Consider the following 25,511-nt stretch of genomic DNA (forward strand, 5'->3'; position numbering starts at 1 on the left):
TTTGTAATTTTGACTACCCATTTATACAATCCATTTAAACAATATAAATTACATATTAAAGAAATAGATCTCAAAAATAAATATATTTTATAACTTTAGATATTTAGATATACATATCATGAACAAAATTAGCAGATTATTGCTGTAAATTACTAATTTTTAATGAAACATTTTTCAATTCTCTACTTCGTACTTACCTACATTATAAAGATGATTGTTGAACAAATAGGGTTTGAAGGTACGAAACACAGATATTAAAAACAATAAAACATATCATTTATTTATAAATAAACTATTTGTACGGAAAAACGCAAAGTTGTTATCACATACAAGTACAAACACTGATTCGATTTTTAGATGACACAAAAGATAGTTTGCCTTGTATATACTCTCTTAAAATAATTTGTACGTTAAGGTTGAGAGTAGACGGTTTCACTACAATACGTTAATTAATAATAATAGTTTTAGATAATTAATTAATTAGTATCACAAAGAGGATTGACAATTACATTGGGTTCGGGTTTGACATCGACATCCCTGGGACCTTCCAGCAAATAAGTTTCCATATTTCCCTTCCCTTTCACGTCTATGGTCCCTCTACACGTCAAAGGATAGCCTTTGGTTTTAAGAATTTGATACACTTCCTTGGTAACCTTCAATTACGAAAACAAATACTGTAAAAGGACAAATTTCGTGTGTGAATTTTTATTGTAAAATTCGTCAAATATACACTCTCTATTAAATATGAGACTTCACATAGCAATAGCACAATTATTTTTGTTTCCTCTAATCTGACATTTGCCCTTTACTAGAAGAGGCGTTATTAATATCTCTCAAAAGATAATGATCAGTGCACAATGCGCTAAGGTACTTTACGCCTGCTTCCCTACAGCATCCGTACATGACTTCCCAAGCATCGAATAGTCGATTGTAGTACTTGGATTCGATAAATTTCAGAAATGTATATGTTTCCGAAGTAGGAAAGATTCTTTCGAATTTTCCACGAACTTTCAACTCATCTTCTGCACGAGTGAGATGTCTGACATCGTCACCTGTTAAATCTTGAAGTATTCCATTCAAATAATCTTCCCTCTGTTGACTTGGTCCGTTATACTTTAGCTGTTTGTTTTTGCATTTCCTTGACAATTCCTTGGTGTACAATCTGGAGTCGAAAGTGCTGTGTACCAAATTGGATTTAATCGTTACTTTGTCGGGAAGATGAAACTGGGCAAGATTCATTATCGATCTCAACATTGGTCCTTTGACGTCTTCGTCTACGGGCGAAGATCCGTGAAGACTTGGTGAAATGTTGACTTCCAGCAACCACAGCTTCAGTTTTTCATCTAGAAGTACGTCAATTCCAAAGAGTTCGTAACAGTTGTAGTTACTTTGGACGCAGCTGTGGTACGACGGGACGATGCTTTTCTCACCTACAATTATTGTTTTGATGATTAGCTGGACGATGTTTCGCCACAACTTTGTCGTATTCACACCCTCGTCAGCCAAATAATCCAACAATCTGCGTAAAGTCCATTTGTGACCGTAGCATGAGTTCGAATTTTCATTGGCGGTGTACCATCTCGATTTTTTGTTGACGCTGTAGTTTGTAAGATGCATGTGCCGTTCGTGTAATGAGTGCGAGTCGTCTTTGTATTTTATCACAGCAAATCTGGTGAGCCCGTCCCTGTAGAGGTAGAATCTTAAAGGGTCGAAAGATGTCACCAATACATAAAGCCTCAAGTCGAACTTGTTACCATTTATTAAATAAGGTTTTGATATGTATCTTTGTACGACCAGGTGTGGTTTTTTGCGCAAATTCGTCCATTTATCTATGACTTTGACCCCAATGCCCCTGGCTGAACAGGGAGGTTTAATTATCCACTTCTTTTCCTCACAACCCTTGTCATCATACCAATCTTTTTTCAACAATTCTAGCTCTTGCAATAAGATATAGGTGCGAGGTATAAAATTGAATTCCTTTTCTCCAAATTTGAACATGAGCTTTTTCGTGTTCCTCCAAAATCGGTCTTTCCTACCCAGGTGCGAAGTACTGGGGAAATGGTTAAATTTCTGGTAGTTTTTCAGAACTTGAAAGCGGTCCGATCGCATGTTATTGCCCCATGTTCCCAGCCACGTATCTTCGTCTTGTAACTCTACGGAATCAATCAATGTGAATCCCGTATTAAGGAGGATTTTTCTAAGCAAATGCGGCGTGATCGGTGTTAATTTCCATAATAGATATTGTCTACCTTTGGGCAACTTGAATGGTCTTGCAGCGTCATGTGCATTGAACACAATAAAAGGTGGTACCCCTGGAAATAAGCTGTCTCTAATGGGCCATGCCGCTGTATTTTTACAATCTTCCTCATCACTGCTGTTATAGTAAATATCGTCCGAATAAACAAAGCAAGGGGTCGATTGTTGCGATTTATGCGAAAATTCTTCAAAACTGTCGTCTTGCAAACAACTTTCTGTATCTTTAGCATTACCAAAATATTTGTCTTTCCGCAATTCTCTGCTTGTAAAACGAGGAAAAACACAATCAATTTCGTTACTATCATCCACAGATTCATTTTGAAATGGTGTATTCACTTTACCTGATGTTTGTAATTGTAAATACAAGTTGTGGTTTTCTATTTGACTCTTTAACTTTTCAAATTTTAATTTTTGTATTTGAAACAGTGCTTTCTGGTTTTCAAAATAGCCATGCGAAGATTTCTCACCATCAGACTCATTTTTTACAACCTTTTCTACGTCGATGCTATCCAAACTGGAATTGTCAGAGTCTGATGACATGCCATCTTGAAGACTCGTGTTTGATACAGTCCTTGTAGCATTTGTTTTACGAAGTTTTCCCGTTTTGGTATTTTCTTTAATGGCAGTTTTTGGGCGACTTTTTGGATACACCTTTTTAGAAACATTATTCAGGTCGGATTTATTTGTTGTCATTTTCTTGGTTAACACTTCGTTATTCTTTATAAGTATACAACGGTTTTTCGTATGAAATGTTCTTTACACTAGGCTCTTTCATTCATTAATAACTTCGATAATAAATATATAAATAATACGCTGATTTTTGTTACCCCATTTTTGACACCTACAATACTAGATTTGTAAGAACAAGAACCCGACAGGAAAATAATTCATAAAATGTCACAGTCTCATGACACACAAACTAATTGACTTTTTCGATGGATTATAAATGTACCCTGTATCTAAGAAAATGGATGATTAAATAAAAGTAAATTTCAAACTTACCTGTATTTTATCCAATATCCCTGTACTATCCATTCGACTGGCAACATTTACGGCATTACCCCATATATCGTACTGGGGCTTTCTAGCCCCAATCACACCTGCCACGACCGGTCCAATATTAATGCCTATACGTATACGAAAATTATTGAAAGAATGCTCGTTAACGACATTCAATTGTTCCCGAATTCGAAGAGCGTAATCTGCCATCGCCGTAACATGCTTGAAATCTTTCATATCACACGTTTGCTGAGTTAATCCTAGAAAAAAACCATCAGGAGTAAATATACAAAAGCATCTTTCAACACTAAAACTTTTAAAAATAATATTATCTAACATATACACTGAAGAACAAAACAACGAAATAGAGGACGTTAACAGTTTCAAATATTTGGATAGTCAAACAGATGTTCTTGTGATATATAAGGGAGAATGCCTTTTTTAAGTCAAATTAAATACCAATATGAGAAAACGACTCATTAAAGCTTATGTTTGGAGTATAACATTATATCGGTGCGAAAAGTGGACACTAAACCAAAGATTAAGTAGAGAATGGAAAATATTAGTTGGACAGAAAGAAGAACAAAGAAGGGAATGCTCCCGATAGTGAATAAGGAAAGACAGTTATTAAGAACTATAAATAACAGGAAGGGAAAGATGATTAGTCACTTGATTATACATGATGACTGCTTTAAGACTATCGTCGAAGGAAAATTTTATAAAAGAGAAGACAATGAAGAACAACTTCAGAAATGGTTACTGTTTGATCAGCCTCTAAATTCACGATGGAATTTCGATACTCCCATTCCAATATAAATTTGAAAAATAAGAAAATTTTCATTGGTATTCTCAAAGAAAAATTCTAGATTTAGTCCCTTTGGGGATGCAATAATATCTATTTTAACACCAACATTTGCTGACGCCATTCGTTGAGTGTTTTTAAGAAGGATATAGATAATAACAACAAACACAGCTGTCACACCACAGACATTTTCTTGGATTTCGTTGTAGGAATACTGGAGATATTTGCGGAATTTATTACATACGTACATACCCCGACACATATCAGCAAAGTGGATAACATTAGTGGTTTGTTATTGGAGACAACATTTCAACCCTTAAGTCTCCTCGAAGCTGAAATGTCACCTCGTTACTATCTCTCCCGTTCCCAGACTTAGAGAAAGTTTACAACTTAAAGAGAAATATTTCAAGTTTATCCTCGTTTACAATCGCCGTTTGGAAACAAATACGATTTTATGCTGTCATAAAATCATCGATTTGCTATTGGGATTGAATTGTTACACTCGTTCAAACAACTCTTTTACTACTGTCCTAAAGAAACTGAAAACTTTATTGTCAACACTAAAACTGTTTTCCAATATAAAGTACGAAAAGAAGGAGATAATCTCGTTAAAGGATTATCGCTTTTCTTTTCGAAAACCATAAGTAGCTAATAACGTATCAATATTGTAAGTTTACCTGAAGCTGCCATGTAAGTAGCGCCAGTCGATTTGATTTTCTCGATGTAAAAAAACGCCTCGTCTGATAGGAGTTCGTCGAAGTCGGCGATAATCTCATTTAGGAGCCTCAAGCACTCAACTCCTTCGTTGTTCGCTTCTAGTTCGACATAAAACTCCGAAAAGTTCGGGATTGAAGCAAACATGATGCAAACGAAACTGCACTGTTCATGGTACAGCTCCTGCCAATTTAAAGAAAAACACCGCTATCTACACAATTCCATTAAAAAGTTTTAATTATTCTGCAAAAATTGTGAATCCTAAACATACTAAGTTTTAGCAGTAAACAAAATAAACTATAAAAATACAGATGGCGGTTACTGCGCTATTTGTAGTATTTTTTAAAACCCACTGTTAAGACAGCAGGTAAAAGTTGGTCTGTGTTCTGTCGGAGCTGCCTGCGACGCGCTGATGAGATCCAAAAAGATCGAAATCGCGACCCGCGGCTGGCAGTTTCGACAGAATACAGGCCATTTCGAATTATTTTAAAATAAAATATTTCAATTAATATTTCGTATATATGCATGTCTACTCCAGTTTACAATTCTCTAGCATATCCTAGATCTATATCCATATTAATTCGAATCCTTTTCGAGTATAATTGAACCAAAATGGTTTCCTTAATACGTAGAAAAAATCAATTATATACAAGAGTGAGTTTGAATTATTCTGTTTGCTAGTAAGTACATTAGATATAGTTCTAAATAAAAAGAAAAGTTCTCAAGCTTGTCTCTGGCAGCCACCGAAAGCTCAGTCACATAAATATTTATGGGTGTGAGTTATGCGCTTTCAAGATTAAAGGGGCTAAGGAGATATAGAGAGATATATGACAAAGTTTGAACAACTGTGCTTCGAATACTTAAGAATAACGACGTTGGAAAATAATAAGTTCGTTGCTTTGAGCAAAAATCGATATTTAGATGAAAAAAAAGAACAAATCGTAACGTTAAAGTGGTGTGTAAGATTGAGTGGAAGATAGCGTTTAGGATGAAGCTTTCGCATAAGGAAGTTATTGCTCAATGTGGCCTCTATTGCATAAGATGAACAGGGACGTATTCAGCTTTTTTTGCATATTCCAAGGGTGGGTCACACCGTTATAGAATATGGAAAGTAATTTATAAAAAACATTTTTTGGGTAACCGAAGAGATTTCGTTCCTATAAGATGTCCTCGACTATAAGTTAAATTATTTGTGTTGTTAGTTCACCCATTTTTATTACGTATGTATGAACGATCTTTTTAAAACCCATTGAAAAATAAGACTCGAAACTCTTATCATTTGCGAACCCATACATACACATGGATACGTATGAGAATTCCCGTTTCGATATTATGTTTTATTCTTAAGCGCGCTAAACATTTTCATCTCTTTGTTTCCGTTCGGAAATAATAGTGATGTTGTATAAGGAGCTTGTTAGATCGTTAAACAACAAAAGACGTTTTGTACATTCTACGCATTCTAGATTCACAGTTGGTTACGTCGAGCTTACATTTGATCCATGAAGCACGTCAACTGTACATTTTCATATTCAGAATGCGTTATGAATTTCAAAGTTGCTTCCATTAAAGCGCGCCTTTCCTAGCTGCATGTGTCATCGTGTATGAACTTTTACCATGTAAATTATCTGATGGTAGAGTTATATATAATACACACCATGGTTATGAACTAGTTACTTTGATGGCTTAATTAGTTTAATCTAAATTTCTGTTTAATCAAAATTTACAAGAAATAGATCACATCACAGCAATACAAATAACAAAAACTTAATTATTAATTAAAAAGTAATTTTAAGGATTCTGTATTCCAGCTAAAAAATTATGCAACTGTTAATTTTTGCCGCTGCCTTGTGAACCAAAATAAAGCGTAAAATTTATGAGGGTGTACATCATTTTACCAACGAAAACGTCGTATCTTTTTATTTGAACCCCTCGTAATATCGTTCGCACCGCGACCATTTCTACATAATTTTTGAGTGTTACAGTTTCCCTAAAATATTTTTTTAGAGGGTCGAAAATTTAAGGATGCTGCTATATGTTTACCGTTTTTATTTAATAATTTAAGTTAAAAATTTACGAACCCTTTTTATTTTTATTTTTTGGTACACACTGCACATATGATAAGATTCTTCGTACATTTTTACACAGTTTGTACGTTAATGTTTTCAAAATAATGCTTTACAATTAAGTGTTTGTTGCTGCTATTTATTTTAATACAAAAAATATAAATTTTAGAGATATTCTTTCGTAAACTAGTAAATTATTGTATACTATTCCACTTTCTTTTTGTTTACCAAAAGACGGCGTCCGGATGAAAACAAGGAAGTAATTTTATATCAAACTCACCCTGAGGAAATATTATTCCGATATTAAAATTCGTTTTCCAATAATTCAGAGATTCTTTTACAAAACGAAATAGTCAAAATGAAAAAGGTATAACACAATCTATTTTCTTTACTGCGAGATAAATATACGTTCTCAAAATAATAAAACGGAAACAAACTTCCGAAGAGATTCCAGAGAATATTTTGCCTATTTACATCTTCTACTCAAGTTTTCAGAAAGTTGAAATGGTACCTACATGCACATACGATGCTAAAACTCTTCGACCAGTTATTTTGCATTTAATGTTAGTCACTCTTTTATTTTGAGTTTCCCATTAACCAAATAAAAGGCATTGTACAATACGAGACTATTCAGAAGGGCGCAATATTAAATTTTTCTTGTTTTATTAAGGAAGCGCACTTTATAAGCATAAGATCGTCTCAGTTTTCCCAGAAATACTATTATATCAAGTAGGTACTTGTTTTTTATTAGATTTCGAAATTACAAATTCTATTGCGTTATTTCGTTTAAGAAATTGAGCACAATACCTACATCTTCCGTTTCAGAAAGTAATCTTCCTTTGAATAACTTACCCAATTATAACGTATTTATGAATAATAAAAAAAAAATTGTAGGGAGTTAAAAATGATTTCAGATTTAAAGAAGAAGATTAAGAAAATTAATTAGTTTAATGATAAGCTTTTGGCCCAATCCTACCGAACATATTAGATCCCATCAGCACGCGACCAACCCGAAGACGTAAGCATGTTTGTATGTTCGAGGTCTGCTCAAAAAGTATCGCGAATTTTGAATTTCCGCGGGTTACGTATATTCGATTTTCGATTTTTTTGTGGCGTTGTGTTGGTACTCATGTCTCTCACTTTTACCGACAAGTTCGACCCGTGTTCAATGTTCAATTAATTTTTCACAGCTGCTTTGCATGCACGTGTTTTGGCTCGTCTTCGATTTTTGCCTGTTCCAAAAAATGGATGAAAAAATCTATATCAAATTTTGTGTGAAAAACAAGATTAAGTTCACGGACGCATTTCGAATGTTGACCGTGGCACATGGTGAAGCATTCGATTTTTACCAATGATTCGGGCATGAGACGGATCACCGCGAAATTCGTACCACAATTGCTTAGTTCCGACCAAAAAACAGCGTCTTATTAACATTGCTAACGACCTGATGGTCTCTGTCCGAGACGACCCAAATTTGCTCCAGAGGGTCATAACTGGTGAGGAATCATGGGTTTATGGTTATGACGTAGAAGCCAAAGCTCAATCATCCCAATGGAAGCTGCCGCAGGAGCCAAGACCGAAAAAAGCCCGTCAAGTTATGTCGAATGTGAAGGTTTTGCTTACAGTTTTCTTCGATTACAGGGGCGTGGTGCATACAAGTTATACGCAATTTGCGCGAAGCAATCCGCCAGAAACATCCGGATTCGTGGATGAACAAAAATTGGCTTTTGCACCATGATAACCTGCTCAAACATCGTTGCTTGTGCGCGAATTATTAGCCAAAACAACACAATAATGCCGCAGCTACCGTATTCTCCAAATCTGCCCCCTGTAACTTGTTCTTGCTCCCGAAACTGAAGAGGTCCATGAAAGGATGACGCTAGGCTATCTATCTATTAAGGAGATAAAGACGGCATCGAAGGAAGATCTGAATAGGATCACAAAAAATTTTTTGAAGTGCTTTGAGGATTGGAGAAAGCATTGGCACAAGTGCATGATATTTGCTGGGGATTACTTTGAAGGATGTTCATGAATAAATAAGTCATTTTTGAAAAATTCGCGATACATTTTGAACAGACTTCGTATAATATCGAATTACGGCTACTGATGTTTGCTGCTAACTGAAAATTCAAAAACATCGAAAAACTTCATTGTGGCGATGTCCACACGACTTAGTCCGTCATGTGATTAATTGTACGAATTGGGAAATTCATTTTTTTTTCCGATTAGGCTCTAAAATATTGTTTCCATCAACCAATCGAGTGGATCTAAGCTTAGTGGTGTACATGCCGCATATAATTTAGCGTCAGTCGATGAATAAATGATTTGCGGATATATATATATAATTCGGATATATTACAAAGCTCATTAATTTTGAAACAGATTAAACAAACAAATTCAATTTACGTAAAACGTAATTGATGCATTTAAAGGATCAAAATTTGGTAAATAAATAAATACACACTAGGAGTGCTGTTTATATTAACAATAACAATTTCATGTCATACTTTCGGGCTACGTTTGAATTTAAATTCTGCGTTAATGTAATTAGTAATAATAATTATTATTGTTTCCTACAATTAATAGAAAATGAAGCCTTCCATCTGGGGATGAAACGTCGGCGTGGTTTTAAAATAAAAACAAAAACCTTTGCGAGTTTGACATATTACAACTAAAGGGGATGAAATGGTATTAATAAAATTTTTTACTTACATCGTTATTATCGCTATTTAAAAAATGTTCAGCTACATGCACGGGAAGAATATTCGCTAAAAGCTTTTTGTTGTATGCCTCCAAATGTTCCATATCTTCTTTCTCCTCTGTAATAAACAGTAAAAAAGTTTAAAAGGCAAAAACCACCAAACTTAAAAAAGTAATACATAGTAAAAGTATCTGTATATTAAAACTAACACACACGCATAACTACATGGATATAAGAATACGTAGGCACAACGTTCACCTTTTACAGAAATTTACCCGCAGTTATATTTTCAAGTGTGGTAAAAAAAATACTAAAAGTGCTTTCAACCACTTTTAAAGGGAGTAGACATTCCAAAATTCTTTAGCAGATATTTTCGAAGTAAACAACTCACATTAAAAATGCCACAATGGGAAAAGATTGCTGCTGCGAAAGTATTGATGGTGAAAGTTTTCTTTATTGAAATTTCTTCGGTCCTTTGTAATATTTAGTTAATATTAAGGTCTCTCGTTAATAAAAACAGAATTTATTAAGCATAAACAACTAATTACAAAATTTTACTTGGAAAACAACAAGGAATTCTTTATCGTCCTTTTCTCAAAAAGGAGATTGTGGTGGTTGGAACTAATAAAAATACGAAAAAAATTCTTCGCAACATTTACGTCAAGAACGCTCACAAAAGCACGTAAGCAAAATTCGTGTCCGCATTTTTTAAATTATTGTGGAGAATTTGGGATACCTGAATGTTTAAAATTGTCTTCTAGTTGTTCAAGATTATACTCCGCAAATAGTTAAAATATAACTCATACATAATAATAATCATTACGTATTACTAACTGGACAATTCGGTTTTTATTGGTCTCGTCCCGGGAGCAATTACTCTCATTAGGATAGTGGCACAATTTGAATCGAGTGTCTCATTAACGCAGCCATAAAAGTTTGTATTTAGTCCACTTACCAGTAGCTTGCAATTTCCACACGAAATCCAACCTGTACGTCGCTTCTGTTTGTTGACTGTGAATTATTAAAGCCAGAACGAACCCTATTACTACCACAACACTTACATACTCCATCGTCAACGATGTTCCTGTGACAGACCTTCAACAAAAATTGATCTCTTTACCGCAAATCTCATGTAAAATAGGAGTAAATTTTTAAAAACCCACAAGAAAATAATAAATTATTACCCTTTACAATTAAAATGGACAATATTGTGATAAACTGTTAGAATTACAATCCACTTCTTACCATTAATTTTATGTAGATCGGAAAATGGTGACAGGAAGGAGGGTTCTTTGATTTTATAACGCATGCATTTTTGGGAGTCGATAAATGATAAGATTAGAAGAAGTGACTGATTTTAGGTATCTGGGAAGCCAGATAAGGCAAGACGGAAGGAGTAGTAGGGATATGGAGCAAGGAATAGCGCAGGGTAGAGTTGCGAACGGTTAATTTAGAAATTCGAAAATGATTGGAGCGCGGCGGATGCGAAACATAGACGGTGGAAGCGACGAAAAAGAAAAGGTTAGAAGCGTTCGAAATGTGGTGTTACAGGCGAATGATGAGGATATTATGGAAGAAAAGGTTAGAAATGAAGAGGTATTAGAGAGAATACGAGAACAGAGGACTCTGTGGAATTCAATAAAAAATAGGGAAGATAAGTTGGTAGGACACCTTCTCAGGCATGAAGGTCTAGTCAGAGACATATTAGAGACAGAAACGGGAGTTAAAAGGGGTAGAGGTAGACCTAGGTTAGATTACTGTTCGCAAATAGTTAAAGATGTGGGTTGTTCTAGTTTTGGGGAAATGCAAAGATTAGCTCAGTATACGAAGGAGTGGAGGTGCGTGTCCAACCAGTCTTAAGACTGACGACTTTATGGTGATGAACTCAAACACAATTTGTCCAACAGAGTAAATTCGCGTTATTAAGGGGCACTATAATTGGTAAGAAGTAGAAGAAATGCCGGACACGTATGATACCATTAAGGTAATAATTTATTACATATTTATGCACTTAAACGTATTCATGTGTGTATTACCCTGTTTTGTATGTGGACTCGTACTCGAACTTTCTTAAAAAGAAAATGTGGAAGTAACCAGCCATCATAATTAACATTAGAATTGTCTTAAGTAAAGAGATCAGTACTTGATACACAGCGCAGGCTATCATCGAAATTAGAATTAGAAGTAAAAACCTCTGGAAAAAAATTACAATTATTTTGGTTAGTTTTGCATTGTTCATACTTTTGTTATGAGACGAGGCTAGTAGGTTTTAGTCTTGCTTGCAATTATCCTTACTCCTCTATAATTGTTTCAAGTTGTATTACAAGAATCAACAATAGTTGAGTGGAGAGAATTTTTGTCTGCGGCCGATATACTTGTTCATTTTTCCGTAATTACTTATGTTCATTACGGAATCTCGGATTCATGCGAGATTAAAACCTGGTCCTCTATTTATGCGCGTGTTTGTTATGAACATTAAAAAAAATAATAAAATGGGTTAGATAACGTAGGTTTTTCCCTCAAAAACTTACATCAGTACTATGTAAATAATAGATTACGGAATCATCTGTTGAGTCCAATGTATCAATTATTGTTTCGTTTCTTACGTACGTGGAAGAAGGTGATGGAAGCTGTCAACAAAATACAACATCCATGTAATTTTGAGTAAATACAGACACATCTAATACACATATAGAGCAATAATAAATTAGCCACTACTGTTCATACGATAGGGTTTAATTTTGAAAAAGATTCTTCATTATTTTTCTAAGAAAAACACTTATTGACTGCGTTATATATACAAAATATAATTAAGTAAGTGGTTTTTATTTGCGTCGCTTACCGTTGATGCTAGAGCCATACAGAATACTAGGAAGATTACAAAAGTAGATAAAATTTGAGCGTTATTTCTGTTTCCGTGAATAGCCCTGGAAATTTTGTGCAGAGTACCGCCAATGCTCTGAAAAATAAACGTTTAAGTGCTCGAAAATGTTTACTGATATTCTGTACACTTAAAATTTAATTAAATTCTCATCCGCAAGGTCAAATTAACTCAAATAAGATACGAAATAAAATATAAAATTGCAAAAGAAGAGTGAAAATAAATTTCGAAATGTTACAGAGAATAATAACATTATTTTAAAGCGTTTTACAGGTAGATGAAAATTCTGTATGAAGTTGAAATTAATTTTCCCGTTTTTCCACACCATACATCTATAAAATCGATAAAATTAGCATAATTCTCCAATAACGGAACTGATACCCTGATGTATCGGTGATTGATGCATTCGCCCTATGAATAATGCAAAATGTATGCAGGAATAACCAATTAATATTAATGAATAGCCCTCGATGTAACAGATAGGAATAATCGCATTAGATATTAAAGTGATTTTCAAGTTTTCAACGCTTTTCCATCGACTGATTTTTTTTTTGATCGCACATACATCTTTCCTTTCAACCTTAATATGGAAGTGAAATCGTCTGAGACAGAGAATAATTGTATTGTACACTTCTATGTACCGTAAAAACTCCATCGAAGAAACAAAAAACCAATAAAAGAAACTGAATAAATAAAAAGCAATAAGGTATTATTCATGGACGAGAAGCAAAAGATAGAGATCATAAAAAAATTGCCTTCTTTTTGCAAAGGTAGTTTTGCCCCATATCCGTTAAATTTTTATGAATCTTTTTTAACTATAAGTTTAGGTCGACCTATAAACAATTTCTTAAAAATACAGGCGCATATAGGGTCTCAGACACACTTTTATCATTTTCTTTTGAAGATAAAATGGGTATTTGTTTTGTTTTCTACTATTTTTACATTAAGGAGAATATATCTTTGAGCACGAACCCGAATGAATCAAGCTTCAAAAATTATACAAAAAAATGGTTTTCTGTACTGAATCGACATCAAACCGACCGTACCAAATTTAAGAAGGAGGACGTATCTTTTGGTTGCGTTTAGATTTCCGTTTCTTTTCCCCTATACCTAAATTGCTCAAAATTCCTTTGTTTGATCTACAGATTATTGATACATTGCTACAAACACGAAAGACCTTTCATTAGTTTCTGCTAATGACAATTTCTCATAATGATACACTACTACAGACACAAGAGGTTTTTCATATCAGAGACTTGGGTTAAAAACAACCACAATTTCTCATAATGATACATTGCTACAGACACGAGAGATCTTTCATTAGTGGAGACTTGGGTGAAAAACAACCACATTTTCTCATAATTTTGGGGAACTTATGCGAAAAACAACAAATGGATTTCCGTAATGGACCGACATCAAACCAATCGTAGCAAATTTAAGAAGGCGGAAGTATTTTTTGGTTGCATTTAGATTTACGATTCTTTTCCCGTATAAATTGCTCAAAATCCCTTTATTTGATCTACAGATTTTTGATACATTGATGGTAGAGACACGAGAGATCTTTTATTTGAGAAAGCTTCCGTGAAAAACAACCACAGTTTCTGCTAATGATTGTTTGCTACACACACACGACTTGGGTGAAAAATAACCACAATTTCTGCTAATGATACATTGCTACAGACACGTGTGATCTCTCATTTAGGAAGATTAGAGTGAAAAGTAACTACATTTTCGGCTAATAATATAAAACGATCTTTGTGAAGACACTCCATTAGAGGTATTAGGTACATTGCGAATTACACTAAATCGCTCTGTTTCCCTCCTTCGATAACGAGTCGCTATTGTTAAAATATCGCCCTATTATTAGCCTGTAAATACAAAAGTGTGACTTACGATTAGTTATTGTAGGTACTCACCTGGACTCGTTCTACAACTACTACAAGTTGCACTGCGACCAATATTAAAAACAGCGTTATTGCACACACCAACGTGTAAACATTTCTGAAATAAAAATACAAATCGCGTTCGTAACCCTTATTGTAAAACGATAAATAACAATAAAATATTTTTACAACATCAAACAACAATTAATAAAATTTNATTATTGTTTCCTACAATTAATAGAAAATGAAGCCTTCCATCTGGGGATGAAACGTCGGCGTGGTTTTAAAATAAAAACAAAAACCTTTGCGAGTTTGACATATTACAACTAAAGGGGATGAAATGGTATTAATAAAATTTTTTACTTACATCGTTATTATCGCTATTTAAAAAATGTTCAGCTACATGCACGGGAAGAATATTCGCTAAAAGCTTTTTGTTGTATGCCTCCAAATGTTCCATATCTTCTTTCTCCTCTGTAATAAACAGTAAAAAAGTTTAAAAGGCAAAAACCACCAAACTTAAAAAAGTAATACATAGTAAAAGTATCTGTATATTAAAACTAACACACACGCATAACTACATGGATATAAGAATACGTAGGCACAACGTTCACCTTTTACAGAAATTTACCCGCAGTTATATTTTCAAGTGTGGTAAAAAAAATACTAAAAGTGCTTTCAACCACTTTTAAAGGGAGTAGACATTCCAAAATTCTTTAGCAGATATTTTCGAAGTAAACAACTCACATTAAAAATGCCACAATGGGAAAAGATTGCTGCTGCGAAAGTATTGATGGTGAAAGTTTTCTTTATTGAAATTTCTTCGGTCCTTTGTAATATTTAGTTAATATTAAGGTCTCTCGTTAATAAAAACAGAATTTATTAAGCATAAACAACTAATTACAAAATTTTACTTGGAAAACAACAAGGAATTCTTTATCGTCCTTTTCTCAAAAAGGAGATTGTGGTGGTTGGAACTAATAAAAATACGAAAAAAATTCTTCGCAACATTTACGTCAAGAACGCTCACAAAAGCACGTAAGCAAAATTCGTGTCCGCATTTTTTAAATTATTGTGGAGAATTTGGGATACCTGAATGTTTAAAATTGTCTTCTAGTTGTTCAAGATTATACTCCGCAAATAGTTAAAATATAACTCATACATAATAATAATCATTACGTATTACTAACTGGACAATTCGGTTTTTATTGGTCTCGTCCCGGGAGCAATTACTCTCATTAGGATAGTGGCACAATTTGAATCGAGTGTCTCATTAACGCAGCCATAAAAGTTTGTATTTAGTCCACTTACCAGTAGCTTGCAATTTCCACACGAAATCCAACCTGTACGTCGCTTCTGTTTGTTGACTGTGAATTATTAAAGCCAGAACGAACCCTATTACTACCACAACACTTACATACTCCATCGTCAACGATGTTCCTGTGACAGACCTTCAACAAAAATTGATCTCTTTACCGCAAATCTCATGTAAAATAGGAGTAAATTTTTAAAAACCCACAAGAAAATAATAAATTATTACCCTTTACAATTAAAATGGACAATATTGTGATAAACTGTTAGAATTACAATCCACTTCTTACCATTAATTTTATGTAGATCGGAAAATGGTGACAGGAAGGAGGGTTCTTTGATTTTATAACGCATGCATTTTTGGGAGTCGATAAATGATAAGATTAGAAGAAGTGACTGATTTTAGGTATCTGGGAAGCCAGATAAGGCAAGACGGAAGGAGTAGTAGGGATATGGAGCAAGGAATAGCGCAGGGTAGAGTTGCGAACGGTTAATTTAGAAATTCGAAAATGATTGGAGCGCGGCGGATGCGAAACATAGACGGTGGAAGCGACGAAAAAGAAAAGGTTAGAAGCGTTCGAAATGTGGTGTTACAGGCGAATGATGAGGATATTATGGAAGAAAAGGTTAGAAATGAAGAGGTATTAGAGAGAATACGAGAACAGAGGACTCTGTGGAATTCAATAAAAAATAGGGAAGATAAGTTGGTAGGACACCTTCTCAGGCATGAAGGTCTAGTCAGAGACATATTAGAGACAGAAACGGGAGTTAAAAGGGGTAGAGGTAGACCTAGGTTAGATTACTGTTCGCAAATAGTTAAAGATGTGGGTTGTTCTAGTTTTGGGGAAATGCAAAGATTAGCTCAGTATACGAAGGAGTGGAGGTGCGTGTCCAACCAGTCTTAAGACTGACGACTTTATGGTGATGAACTCAAACACAATTTGTCCAACAGAGTAAATTCGCGTTATTAAGGGGCACTATAATTGGTAAGAAGTAGAAGAAATGCCGGACACGTATGATACCATTAAGGTAATAATTTATTACATATTTATGCACTTAAACGTATTCATGTGTGTATTACCCTGTTTTGTATGTGGACTCGTACTCGAACTTTCTTAAAAAGAAAATGTGGAAGTAACCAGCCATCATAATTAACATTAGAATTGTCTTAAGTAAAGAGATCAGTACTTGATACACAGCGCAGGCTATCATCGAAATTAGAATTAGAAGTAAAAACCTCTGGAAAAAAATTACAATTATTTTGGTTAGTTTTGCATTGTTCATACTTTTGTTATGAGACGAGGCTAGTAGGTTTTAGTCTTGCTTGCAATTATCCTTACTCCTCTATAATTGTTTCAAGTTGTATTACAAGAATCAACAATAGTTGAGTGGAGAGAATTTTTGTCTGCGGCCGATATACTTGTTCATTTTTCCGTAATTACTTATGTTCATTACGGAATCTCGGATTCATGCGAGATTAAAACCTGGTCCTCTATTTATGCGCGTGTTTGTTATGAACATTAAAAAAAATAATAAAATGGGTTAGATAACGTAGGTTTTTCCCTCAAAAACTTACATCAGTACTATGTAAATAATAGATTACGGAATCATCTGTTGAGTCCAATGTATCAATTATTGTTTCGTTTCTTACGTACGTGGAAGAAGGTGATGGAAGCTGTCAACAAAATACAACATCCATGTAATTTTGAGTAAATACAGACACATCTAATACACATATAGAGCAATAATAAATTAGCCACTACTGTTCATACGATAGGGTTTAATTTTGAAAAAGATTCTTCATTATTTTTCTAAGAAAAACACTTATTGACTGCGTTATATATACTTTAGTCTCGTTGTGTGTCCTGATGTTGAGGTGGTTAAATAATAGAACGCAGAATACGATAACAACTTTAATAAACAAGAACAAAAAAATAAGACTAGAATTAAGAATGTAGAATGGTGAAGTTGAAATTAGGAAGGATAAGTCAGAACTGATTTTAGTTTTTGAAAAAGAGATCGTAAGAAGGGTGATAAGGAGGAGTTAGAAATAAGTTAATTAAAGTAGGGAACCAATAAGATGGTAGTAAAACCTGGAAATTTAGTTTAGAAGAAATACCTAGAAATTAAGTTTGACCCCAAATCACCGAAGAAACTGACCATAAAACTGCAATTAGGAAAAGTAAGAATTATAGACGTCATGCAGTTAGTATACAGAGTTGAATTGTTAAAAGGGATGATAGCAAAGTACGTAGGCAATTAAATAGTCGTTTAGCTGAAGAATAGGTATAGAGTAGGTATAGAATAGAGTAAGTATAAAAATAGAATTATAAGAAAAGAATATTTACACAATAATAATACAATAATACAGAAATTCCAAACACACAAATACATGCATCACAGACATACCAAAAAATATATACAACCACACACTCAATACCTTACTCTAAAAAATTAATTACTTTCTTAAAAACTATCAAATCGCCACAACACAAAATATAATTAAGTAAGTGGTTTTTATTTGCGTCGCTTACCGTTGATGCTAGAGCCATACAGAATACTAGGAAGATTACAAAAGTAGATAAAATTTGAGCGTTATTTCTGTTTCCGTGAATAGCCCTGGAAATTTTGTGCAGAGTACCGCCAATGCTCTGAAAAATAAACGTTTAAGTGCTCGAAAATGTTTACTGATATTCTGTACACTTAAAATTTAATTAAATTCTCATCCGCAAGGTCAAATTAACTCAAATAAGATACGAAATAAAATATAAAATTGCAAAAGAAGAGTGAAAATAAATTTCGAAATGTTACAGAGAATAATAACATTATTTTAAAGCGTTTTACAGGTAGATGAAAATTCTGTATGAAGTTAAAATTAATTTTCCCGTTTTTCCACACCATACATCTATAAAATCGATAAAATTAGCATAATTCTCCAATAACGGAACTGATACCCTGATGTATCGGTGATTGATGCATTCGCCCTATGAATAATGCAAAATGTATGCAGGAATAACCAATTAATATTAATGAATAGCCCTCGATGTAACAGATAGGAATAATCGCATTAGATATTAAAGTGATTTTCAAGTTTTCAACGCTTTTCCATCGACTGATTTTTTTTTTGATCGCACATACATCTTTCCTTTCAACCTTAATATGGAAGTGAAATCGTCTGAGACAGAGAATAATTGTATTGTACACTTCTATGTACCGTAAAAACTCCATCGAAGAAACAAAAAACCAATAAAAGAAACTGAATAAATAAAAAGCAATAAGGTATTATTCATGGACGAGAAGCAAAAGATAGAGATCATAAAAAAATTGCCTTCTTTTTGCAAAGGTAGTTTTGCCCCATATCCGTTAAATTTTTATGAATCTTTTTTAACTATAAGTTTAGGTCGACCTATAAACAATTTCTTAAAAATACAGGCGCATATAGGGTCTCAGACACACTTTTATCATTTTCTTTTGAAGATAAAATGGGTATTTGTTTTGTTTTCTACTATTTTTACATTAAGGAGAATATATCTTTGAGCACGAACCCGAATGAATCAAGCTTCAAAAATTATACAAAAAAATGGTTTTCTGTACTGAATCGACATCAAACCGACCGTACCAAATTTAAGAAGGAGGACGTATCTTTTGGTTGCGTTTAGATTTCCGTTTCTTTTCCCCTATACCTAAATTGCTCAAAATTCCTTTGTTTGATCTACAGATTATTGATACATTGCTACAAACACGAAAGACCTTTCATTAGTTTCTGCTAATGATTCTTTGCTACAGACCCCAGAGGTCTTTCACTTGAGGAGACTTGGGTGAAAAACAACCACATTTTCTCATAATGATACACTGCTACAGACACAAGAGGTTTTTCATATCAGAGACTTGGGTTAAAAACAACCACAATTTCTCATAATGATACACTACTACAGACACAAGAGGTTTTTCATATCAGAGACTTGGGTTAAAAACAACCACAATTTCTCATAATGATACATTGCTACAGACACGAGAGATCTTTCATTAGTGGAGACTTGGGTGAAAAACAACCACATTTTCTCATAATTTTGGGGAACTTATGCGAAAAACAACAAATGGATTTCCGTAATGGACCGACATCAAACCAATCGTAGCAAATTTAAGAAGGCGGAAGTATTTTTTGGTTGCATTTAGATTTACGATTCTTTTCCCGTATAAATTGCTCAAAATCCCTTTATTTGATCTACAGATTTTTGATACATTGATGGTAGAGACACGAGAGATCTTTTATTTGAGAAAGCTTCCGTGAAAAACAACCACAGTTTCTGCTAATGATTGTTTGCAACACACACACGACTTGGGTGAAAAATAACCACAATTTCTGCTAATGATACATTGCTACAGACACGTGTGATCTCTCATTTAGGAAGATTAGAGTGAAAAGTAACTACATTTTCGGCTAATAATATAAAACGATCTTTGTGAAGACACTCCATTAGAGGTATTAGGTACATTGCGAATTACACTAAATCGCTCTGTTTCCCTCCTTCGATAATGAGTCGCTATTGTTAAAATATCGCCCTATTATTAGCCTGTAAATACAAAAGTGTGACTTACGATTAGTTATTGTAGGTACTCACCTGGACTCGTTCTACAACTACTACAAGTTGCACTGCGACCAATATTAAAAACAGCGTTATTGCACACACCAACGTGTAAACATTTCTGAAATAAAAATACAAATCGCGTTCGTAACCCTTATTGTAAAACGATAAATAACAATAAAATATTTTTACAACATCAAACAACAATTAATAAAATTTTGTTTTCTTTCATTATTCTTACTCTGAGATTTTATAATTAGATTTCTTCAAATAAAAAAATAAGTAAAAATTGAGAAAAGATTCCAAATCTGATTATTTTGTAGTATTTTACAAAAAAATTGACGCTATTGAATACTAGTTTTCAGTTTCGGTATAATTTATAAAATTCAGTTTTTATTACTTAAGTAGTACTGTATCTCAATTCAAAATTATCATAGAATTAATAAAATCCCATTTAAACACACGTTCGATGAGAAACATTATATTTTCAAAAAGACATGACTTACCTTTCATGTATAAGTTCAGTTGTTAAAATAGTCACAAAACATACGATGGAGCATAAAAAATACAATTTAAGCATTCTATCTCTCTCCTTTGCATACTGAAAATAAAACGATGAGTCTGTAACAGGAGCGACAGTATAGGTATACAAGCAAAGTTTCTATTTTATCTCTAACTATTATAATTCTTATAACACATTAGATAGAATACAACTAAAACTTCAATAGATAGAACACATGAAACGCGAGAAGCACAATACAAAATTAATTAACACGATCAAGGAAATCTATGAGTATCACAAATTGTCAAAAGTAAATACCTTTTCGTAATGCCCTTATCAAACATTTGAAATGCTATAATTAGCAGTAAATATCACTAGGTAGCGGTATATTGCTAATGATTTGATATTGCATCGGCTTTAGAAAGTTTCGTCGATGATTTTTCGAAACGGCTTCTGGCGTGCTAATGGGAACCAATAAGTTCGAAAGATATTTTAACTAAGAAATTGGAACAGCAATAGCCTAATTTAAATTAATTTACAGCCAGGCACGTAATTAGTTCAAGGTGATATAATTTGTTAAATTAGCTATTGTGTTAGAATTACTTTTTGTATTTACTTCGTGAAGAGCTGGTAAAGGAATTCTGAAAAGTGAATTAGGGGTGAAGAATGTTAAGTTGGGCATTACCGTTTAAAAATGCATGTAATGGGTTTCTCCTTACTTAATTGACCTTATTTTACTTCTAAATTACCTTTCCAACATTAATTTTACGCTGTAAGCGATGGGAAGTCGTTTGGAATATATTAGAAACGTGAGTGTTAGGGTAAAGCTACCGAAAGCAGTTACCCTAATTGCACTCTGCCGTGCTTCAGAAAAACAAAAAAAAATATAACGAGAGGTACTGTAGCTAAGGGCGAAGGAAACGTTTAAAATATTTCTAAAATTAAACAAAGACTTTTGATTAAGTACAACAATTTCAGAGTAAATATACCATAACTTAAGAAGAAATAAGAAATACAAAACCTTTTTGAATCGGTTAGTTACCGATATGTTCGTACCTTTGCCCTTTTCTATCTGTTTACACGGGTGAAAAAATACTTATACAGGAACTGACAGCATCAGTAAATAGACCGAGATCATTTGCAGGAGTGCAAACTGCATATCTGTATACACTCTAATGATAAATGTTTGTACAATTTAAGGAAGCGGTGCAAATGAGAATATATTTTTAGAAAATCTGGCACGTTGACGAATCGAATTGCGATTGTAAACGCGCAAGTGAAATAAATAGTTCTGACACTTTGCAATCCATTTTACTTTGCCCTTACAAAAATACCACATTTTAAGAAGAAAACTGTCTTATATGGACCAGCATCAACTGTATTATTTCTTTTACGAAATTCCTTCGAATTTGTTTGTGTCTATTTCTGTAAAGTTGTTGTACGAAATGCAAGTTCAAAAATAAAACTTCTATCGGATCTATTTGATTTTATGTTAAGTAGATCCCATCAGCTCGCCGCAGGTATTCTCAATAAATCAATAGTTCTTGAATGTGGATTTGAAGTAATTTCAGAATTTACGTTTCTTCGGGAATATAGTTTCAAAATCATAATGAAACTACCAGTAAAGCCAATCGTCGCGGTTTTATTAATTTTTTTTAATGAAGTAGCTCAATGTTAATATTATAGCAGTGGAAACCAACGATAGCTTTTTATTACCTTATTTATCAAAACTACATCTAATTGTTTTTGAACCCCTCGTTTTAGCCACTTAAAAATTGAATTTTGAAAATACCCTACCCAGGTTCCACTCCTTAATATTGTACATGGAATATTTGCTCCAATTTTCTTTCTCATTATATATACGCATTTTGCAGATTACCTAATCAATTTCATATTATGCTTCGAAAACTTTTAAGGAATATCATCTTAAAATATTAAGAAACTAATTAATTAAGGATTACCTTTGTTTCCTTATCTGCTTCTCTAAATGTTAACAAAAGGGGTCGACAGTGTTCAGATCGCAGTCGATCGATACTTCGAGCGTCGATCGCTTTCATTAAGTACTCGTTCACCTCGTCTTCAGGATTTTTTTCATCTGCTGCTTCACCCAAACCCAACCTCGTCGTCAAACTAAATAAAGAATGATATTTTGTGCCATTTAGGTAATGTTATCAAAAACCAGCAACTTATGTTAGTATTTCAACTTATCCTATCTCAAGAATGTTACATAACACATTTTAATTTTGTAGACATTTTCATTTCTATAATCTACACTTTAATACAGAATACTAGGAAGATTACAAAAGTAGATAAAATTTGAGCGTTATTTCTGTTTCCGTGAATAGCCCTGGAAATTTTGTGCAGAGTACCGCCAATGCTCTGAAAAATAAACGTTTAAGTGCTCGAAAATGTTTACTGATATTCTGTACACTTAAAATTTAATTAAATTCTCATCCGCAAGGTCAAATTAACTCAAATAAGATACGAAATAAAATATAAAATTGCAAAAGAAGAGTGAAAATAAATTTCGAAATGTTACAGAGAATAATAACATTATTTTAAAGCGTTTTACAGGTAGATGAAAATTCTGTATGAAGTTGAAATTAATTTTCCCGTTTTTCCACACCATACATCTATAAAATCGATAAAATTAGCATAATTCTCCAATAACGGAACTGATACCCTGATGTATCGGTGATTGATGCATTCGCCCTATGAATAATGCAAAATGTATGCAGGAATAACCAATTAATATTAATGAATAGCCCTCGATGTAACAGATAGGAATAATCGCATTAGATATTAAAGTGATTTTCAAGTTTTCAACGCTTTTCCATCGACTGATTTTTTTTTTGATCGCACATACATCTTTCCTTTCAACCTTAATATGGAAGTGAAATCGTCTGAGACAGAGAATAATTGTATTGTACACTTCTATGTACCGTAAAAACTCCATCGAAGAAACAAAAAACCAATAAAAGAAACTGAATAAATAAAAAGCAATAAGGTATTATTCATGGACGAGAAGCAAAAGATAGAGATCATAAAAAAATTGCCTTCTTTTTGCAAAGGTAGTTTTGCCCCATATCCGTTAAATTTTTATGAATCTTTTTTAACTATAAGTTTAGGTCGACCTATAAACAATTTCTTAAAAATACAGGCGCATATAGGGTCTCAGACACACTTTTATCATTTTCTTTTGAAGATAAAATGGGTATTTGTTTTGTTTTCTACTATTTTTACATTAAGGAGAATATATCTTTGAGCACGAACCCGAATGAATCAAGCTTCAAAAATTATACAAAAAAATGGTTTTCTGTACTGAATCGACATCAAACCGACCGTACCAAATTTAAGAAGGAGGACGTATCTTTTGGTTGCGTTTAGATTTCCGTTTCTTTTCCCCTATACCTAAATTGCTCAAAATTCCTTTGTTTGATCTACAGATTATTGATACATTGCTACAAACACGAAAGACCTTTCATTAGTTTCTGCTAATGATTCTTTGCTACAGACCCCAGAGGTCTTTCACTTGAGGAGACTTGGGTGAAAAACAACCACATTTTCTCATAATGATACACTGCTACAGACACAAGAGGTTTTTCATATCAGAGACTTGGGTTAAAAACAACCACAATTTCTCATAATGATACACTACTACAGACACAAGAGGTTTTTCATATCAGAGACTTGGGTTAAAAACAACCACAATTTCTCATAATGATACATTACTACAGACACNTTTCTTTTCTTTTTTGGCAAAGTTTCCCCAAAATCGTGAGTACTGTCAGAAGGGATCACTGTGGCAATAAACTTCACAATGTCAGCAACCATGAAATGGTTTACGACTGTGGAAATAATTATGTCCATTTCGTAGCCTATAAATCTTCATTTTATTAGCCATCAAAGTGCTTTCGCTTGATTTACTGCACTGAAACGTAAATATATTCATTTTCCGTAAATAACATTTCCTTTCATTAATGGAAATGCTACGGAATAAGAAACCACCAAAAAATTCCAAAAAATAAAATCGAACAAATATTAATCTTAATGAAAATATACTAATTGAAATTATGATAAAACATAACAGAAAATTTCCTTCTAATTTTTAAAATAGAGAAATTAATATTGCATTCTAAATACTTATAAAAAATAATCAAATTATCGTCAATTAATGCTGAAAAATGAATAATTCATACATCATAACTATACATGTACGCAAAGACTTATTTATATCCTTGTTAGGACTTATTTGTATCCTTTTTATTGAGTGCACCCAACGTTTTTTCATATCCCTTCTCGGGTTTTAATTCCGATCTACCCTACGGGATGTAAATTCACCTAAATTGTGAAGGCTTTTGTTTGGATGCTGAAACAATATTGTGTACTTACCACCCTGTATGAGTCCTGTGGGACTATTAAATAAGTTTCAATGGAATGATCTTTTAGGTAGATGTTGCGTTCTCCCCCATTTCCAGGCTCTACTTCGTAGTCCCCGTTCAGGCAACGCAACGTCTCCTCCGTAATGTGTACTCTCCTGGAAACATTATTAGCTGTAGGTGCAATATGAAAGCTGGTCTATATTTAACCCGCTTCTGCATTCTCTTTCCCAGCCTTTCCAGCTTACGCAAGCAGCACATAAATGATTTAGCGTTTGACATTTACTTAAACCGTGAAAATTCGTTTTAAATTTTAACCGTCGTATTAATTAGTTAGTATATAATACCTACATTCCTGTGCATGGTGGGAGCTAATTTTCATTTTGTAAGTACAGTAAAAGGTCTTTATTCGCGGGGTATACGTTCCATAAATA

The 25,511-nt window shown here is 33.5% G+C and overlaps 2 protein-coding genes across 2 annotated transcripts in view; both read right to left on the minus strand.

Annotated features, from left to right (window-relative positions):
- Positions 1-254: 254 nt before the first annotated feature.
- LOC108732988 (adenylate cyclase type 6) overlaps positions 255-25,511 on the minus strand; it is an 89,927-nt gene continuing 64,670 nt past the window's right edge. Inside the window, exons 11-28 of the mRNA XM_025973597.1 lie at positions 25,055-25,235; positions 22,660-22,860; positions 20,703-20,797; positions 20,233-20,317; positions 18,145-18,261; positions 17,187-17,285; positions 16,692-16,849; positions 15,611-15,750; positions 14,663-14,773; positions 14,333-14,502; positions 12,378-12,494; positions 12,067-12,165; positions 11,572-11,729; positions 10,491-10,630; positions 9,547-9,653; positions 4,735-4,954; positions 3,259-3,515; positions 255-653 (exon numbers count right to left, since the gene is read on the minus strand). Coding sequence (XP_025829382.1) covers positions 477-653; positions 3,259-3,515; positions 4,735-4,954; positions 9,547-9,653; positions 10,491-10,630; positions 11,572-11,729; positions 12,067-12,165; positions 12,378-12,494; positions 14,333-14,502; positions 14,663-14,773; positions 15,611-15,750; positions 16,692-16,849; positions 17,187-17,285; positions 18,145-18,261; positions 20,233-20,317; positions 20,703-20,797; positions 22,660-22,860; positions 25,055-25,235 — 2,632 coding nt within the window. The 3' untranslated portion in view covers positions 255-476. The remainder of the gene's footprint in view (positions 654-3,258; positions 3,516-4,734; positions 4,955-9,546; positions 9,654-10,490; positions 10,631-11,571; positions 11,730-12,066; positions 12,166-12,377; positions 12,495-14,332; positions 14,503-14,662; positions 14,774-15,610; positions 15,751-16,691; positions 16,850-17,186; positions 17,286-18,144; positions 18,262-20,232; positions 20,318-20,702; positions 20,798-22,659; positions 22,861-25,054; positions 25,236-25,511) is intronic.
- On the minus strand, positions 660-3,252 carry LOC108733051 (tubulin polyglutamylase TTLL4-like). The gene has a single exon (XM_018464080.1). The coding sequence runs from the start codon at positions 2,947-2,949 to the stop codon at positions 787-789; it is 2,163 nt and encodes a 720-aa protein (XP_018319582.1). The 5' UTR covers positions 2,950-3,252; the 3' UTR covers positions 660-786.

The sequence above is a fragment of the Agrilus planipennis genome, unplaced genomic scaffold (assembly GCF_000699045.2).
Source record: "Agrilus planipennis isolate EAB-ADULT unplaced genomic scaffold, Apla_2.0 scaffold51, whole genome shotgun sequence".
Lineage (NCBI taxonomy): Eukaryota > Metazoa > Arthropoda > Insecta > Coleoptera > Buprestidae > Agrilus > Agrilus planipennis.

Excerpts from the sequence above, each read along its gene's own strand:
- LOC108733051 (XM_018464080.1), bottom strand. The coding sequence starts at position 2,949 with ATGACAACAAATAAATCCGACCTGAATAATGTTTCTAAAAAGGTGTAT.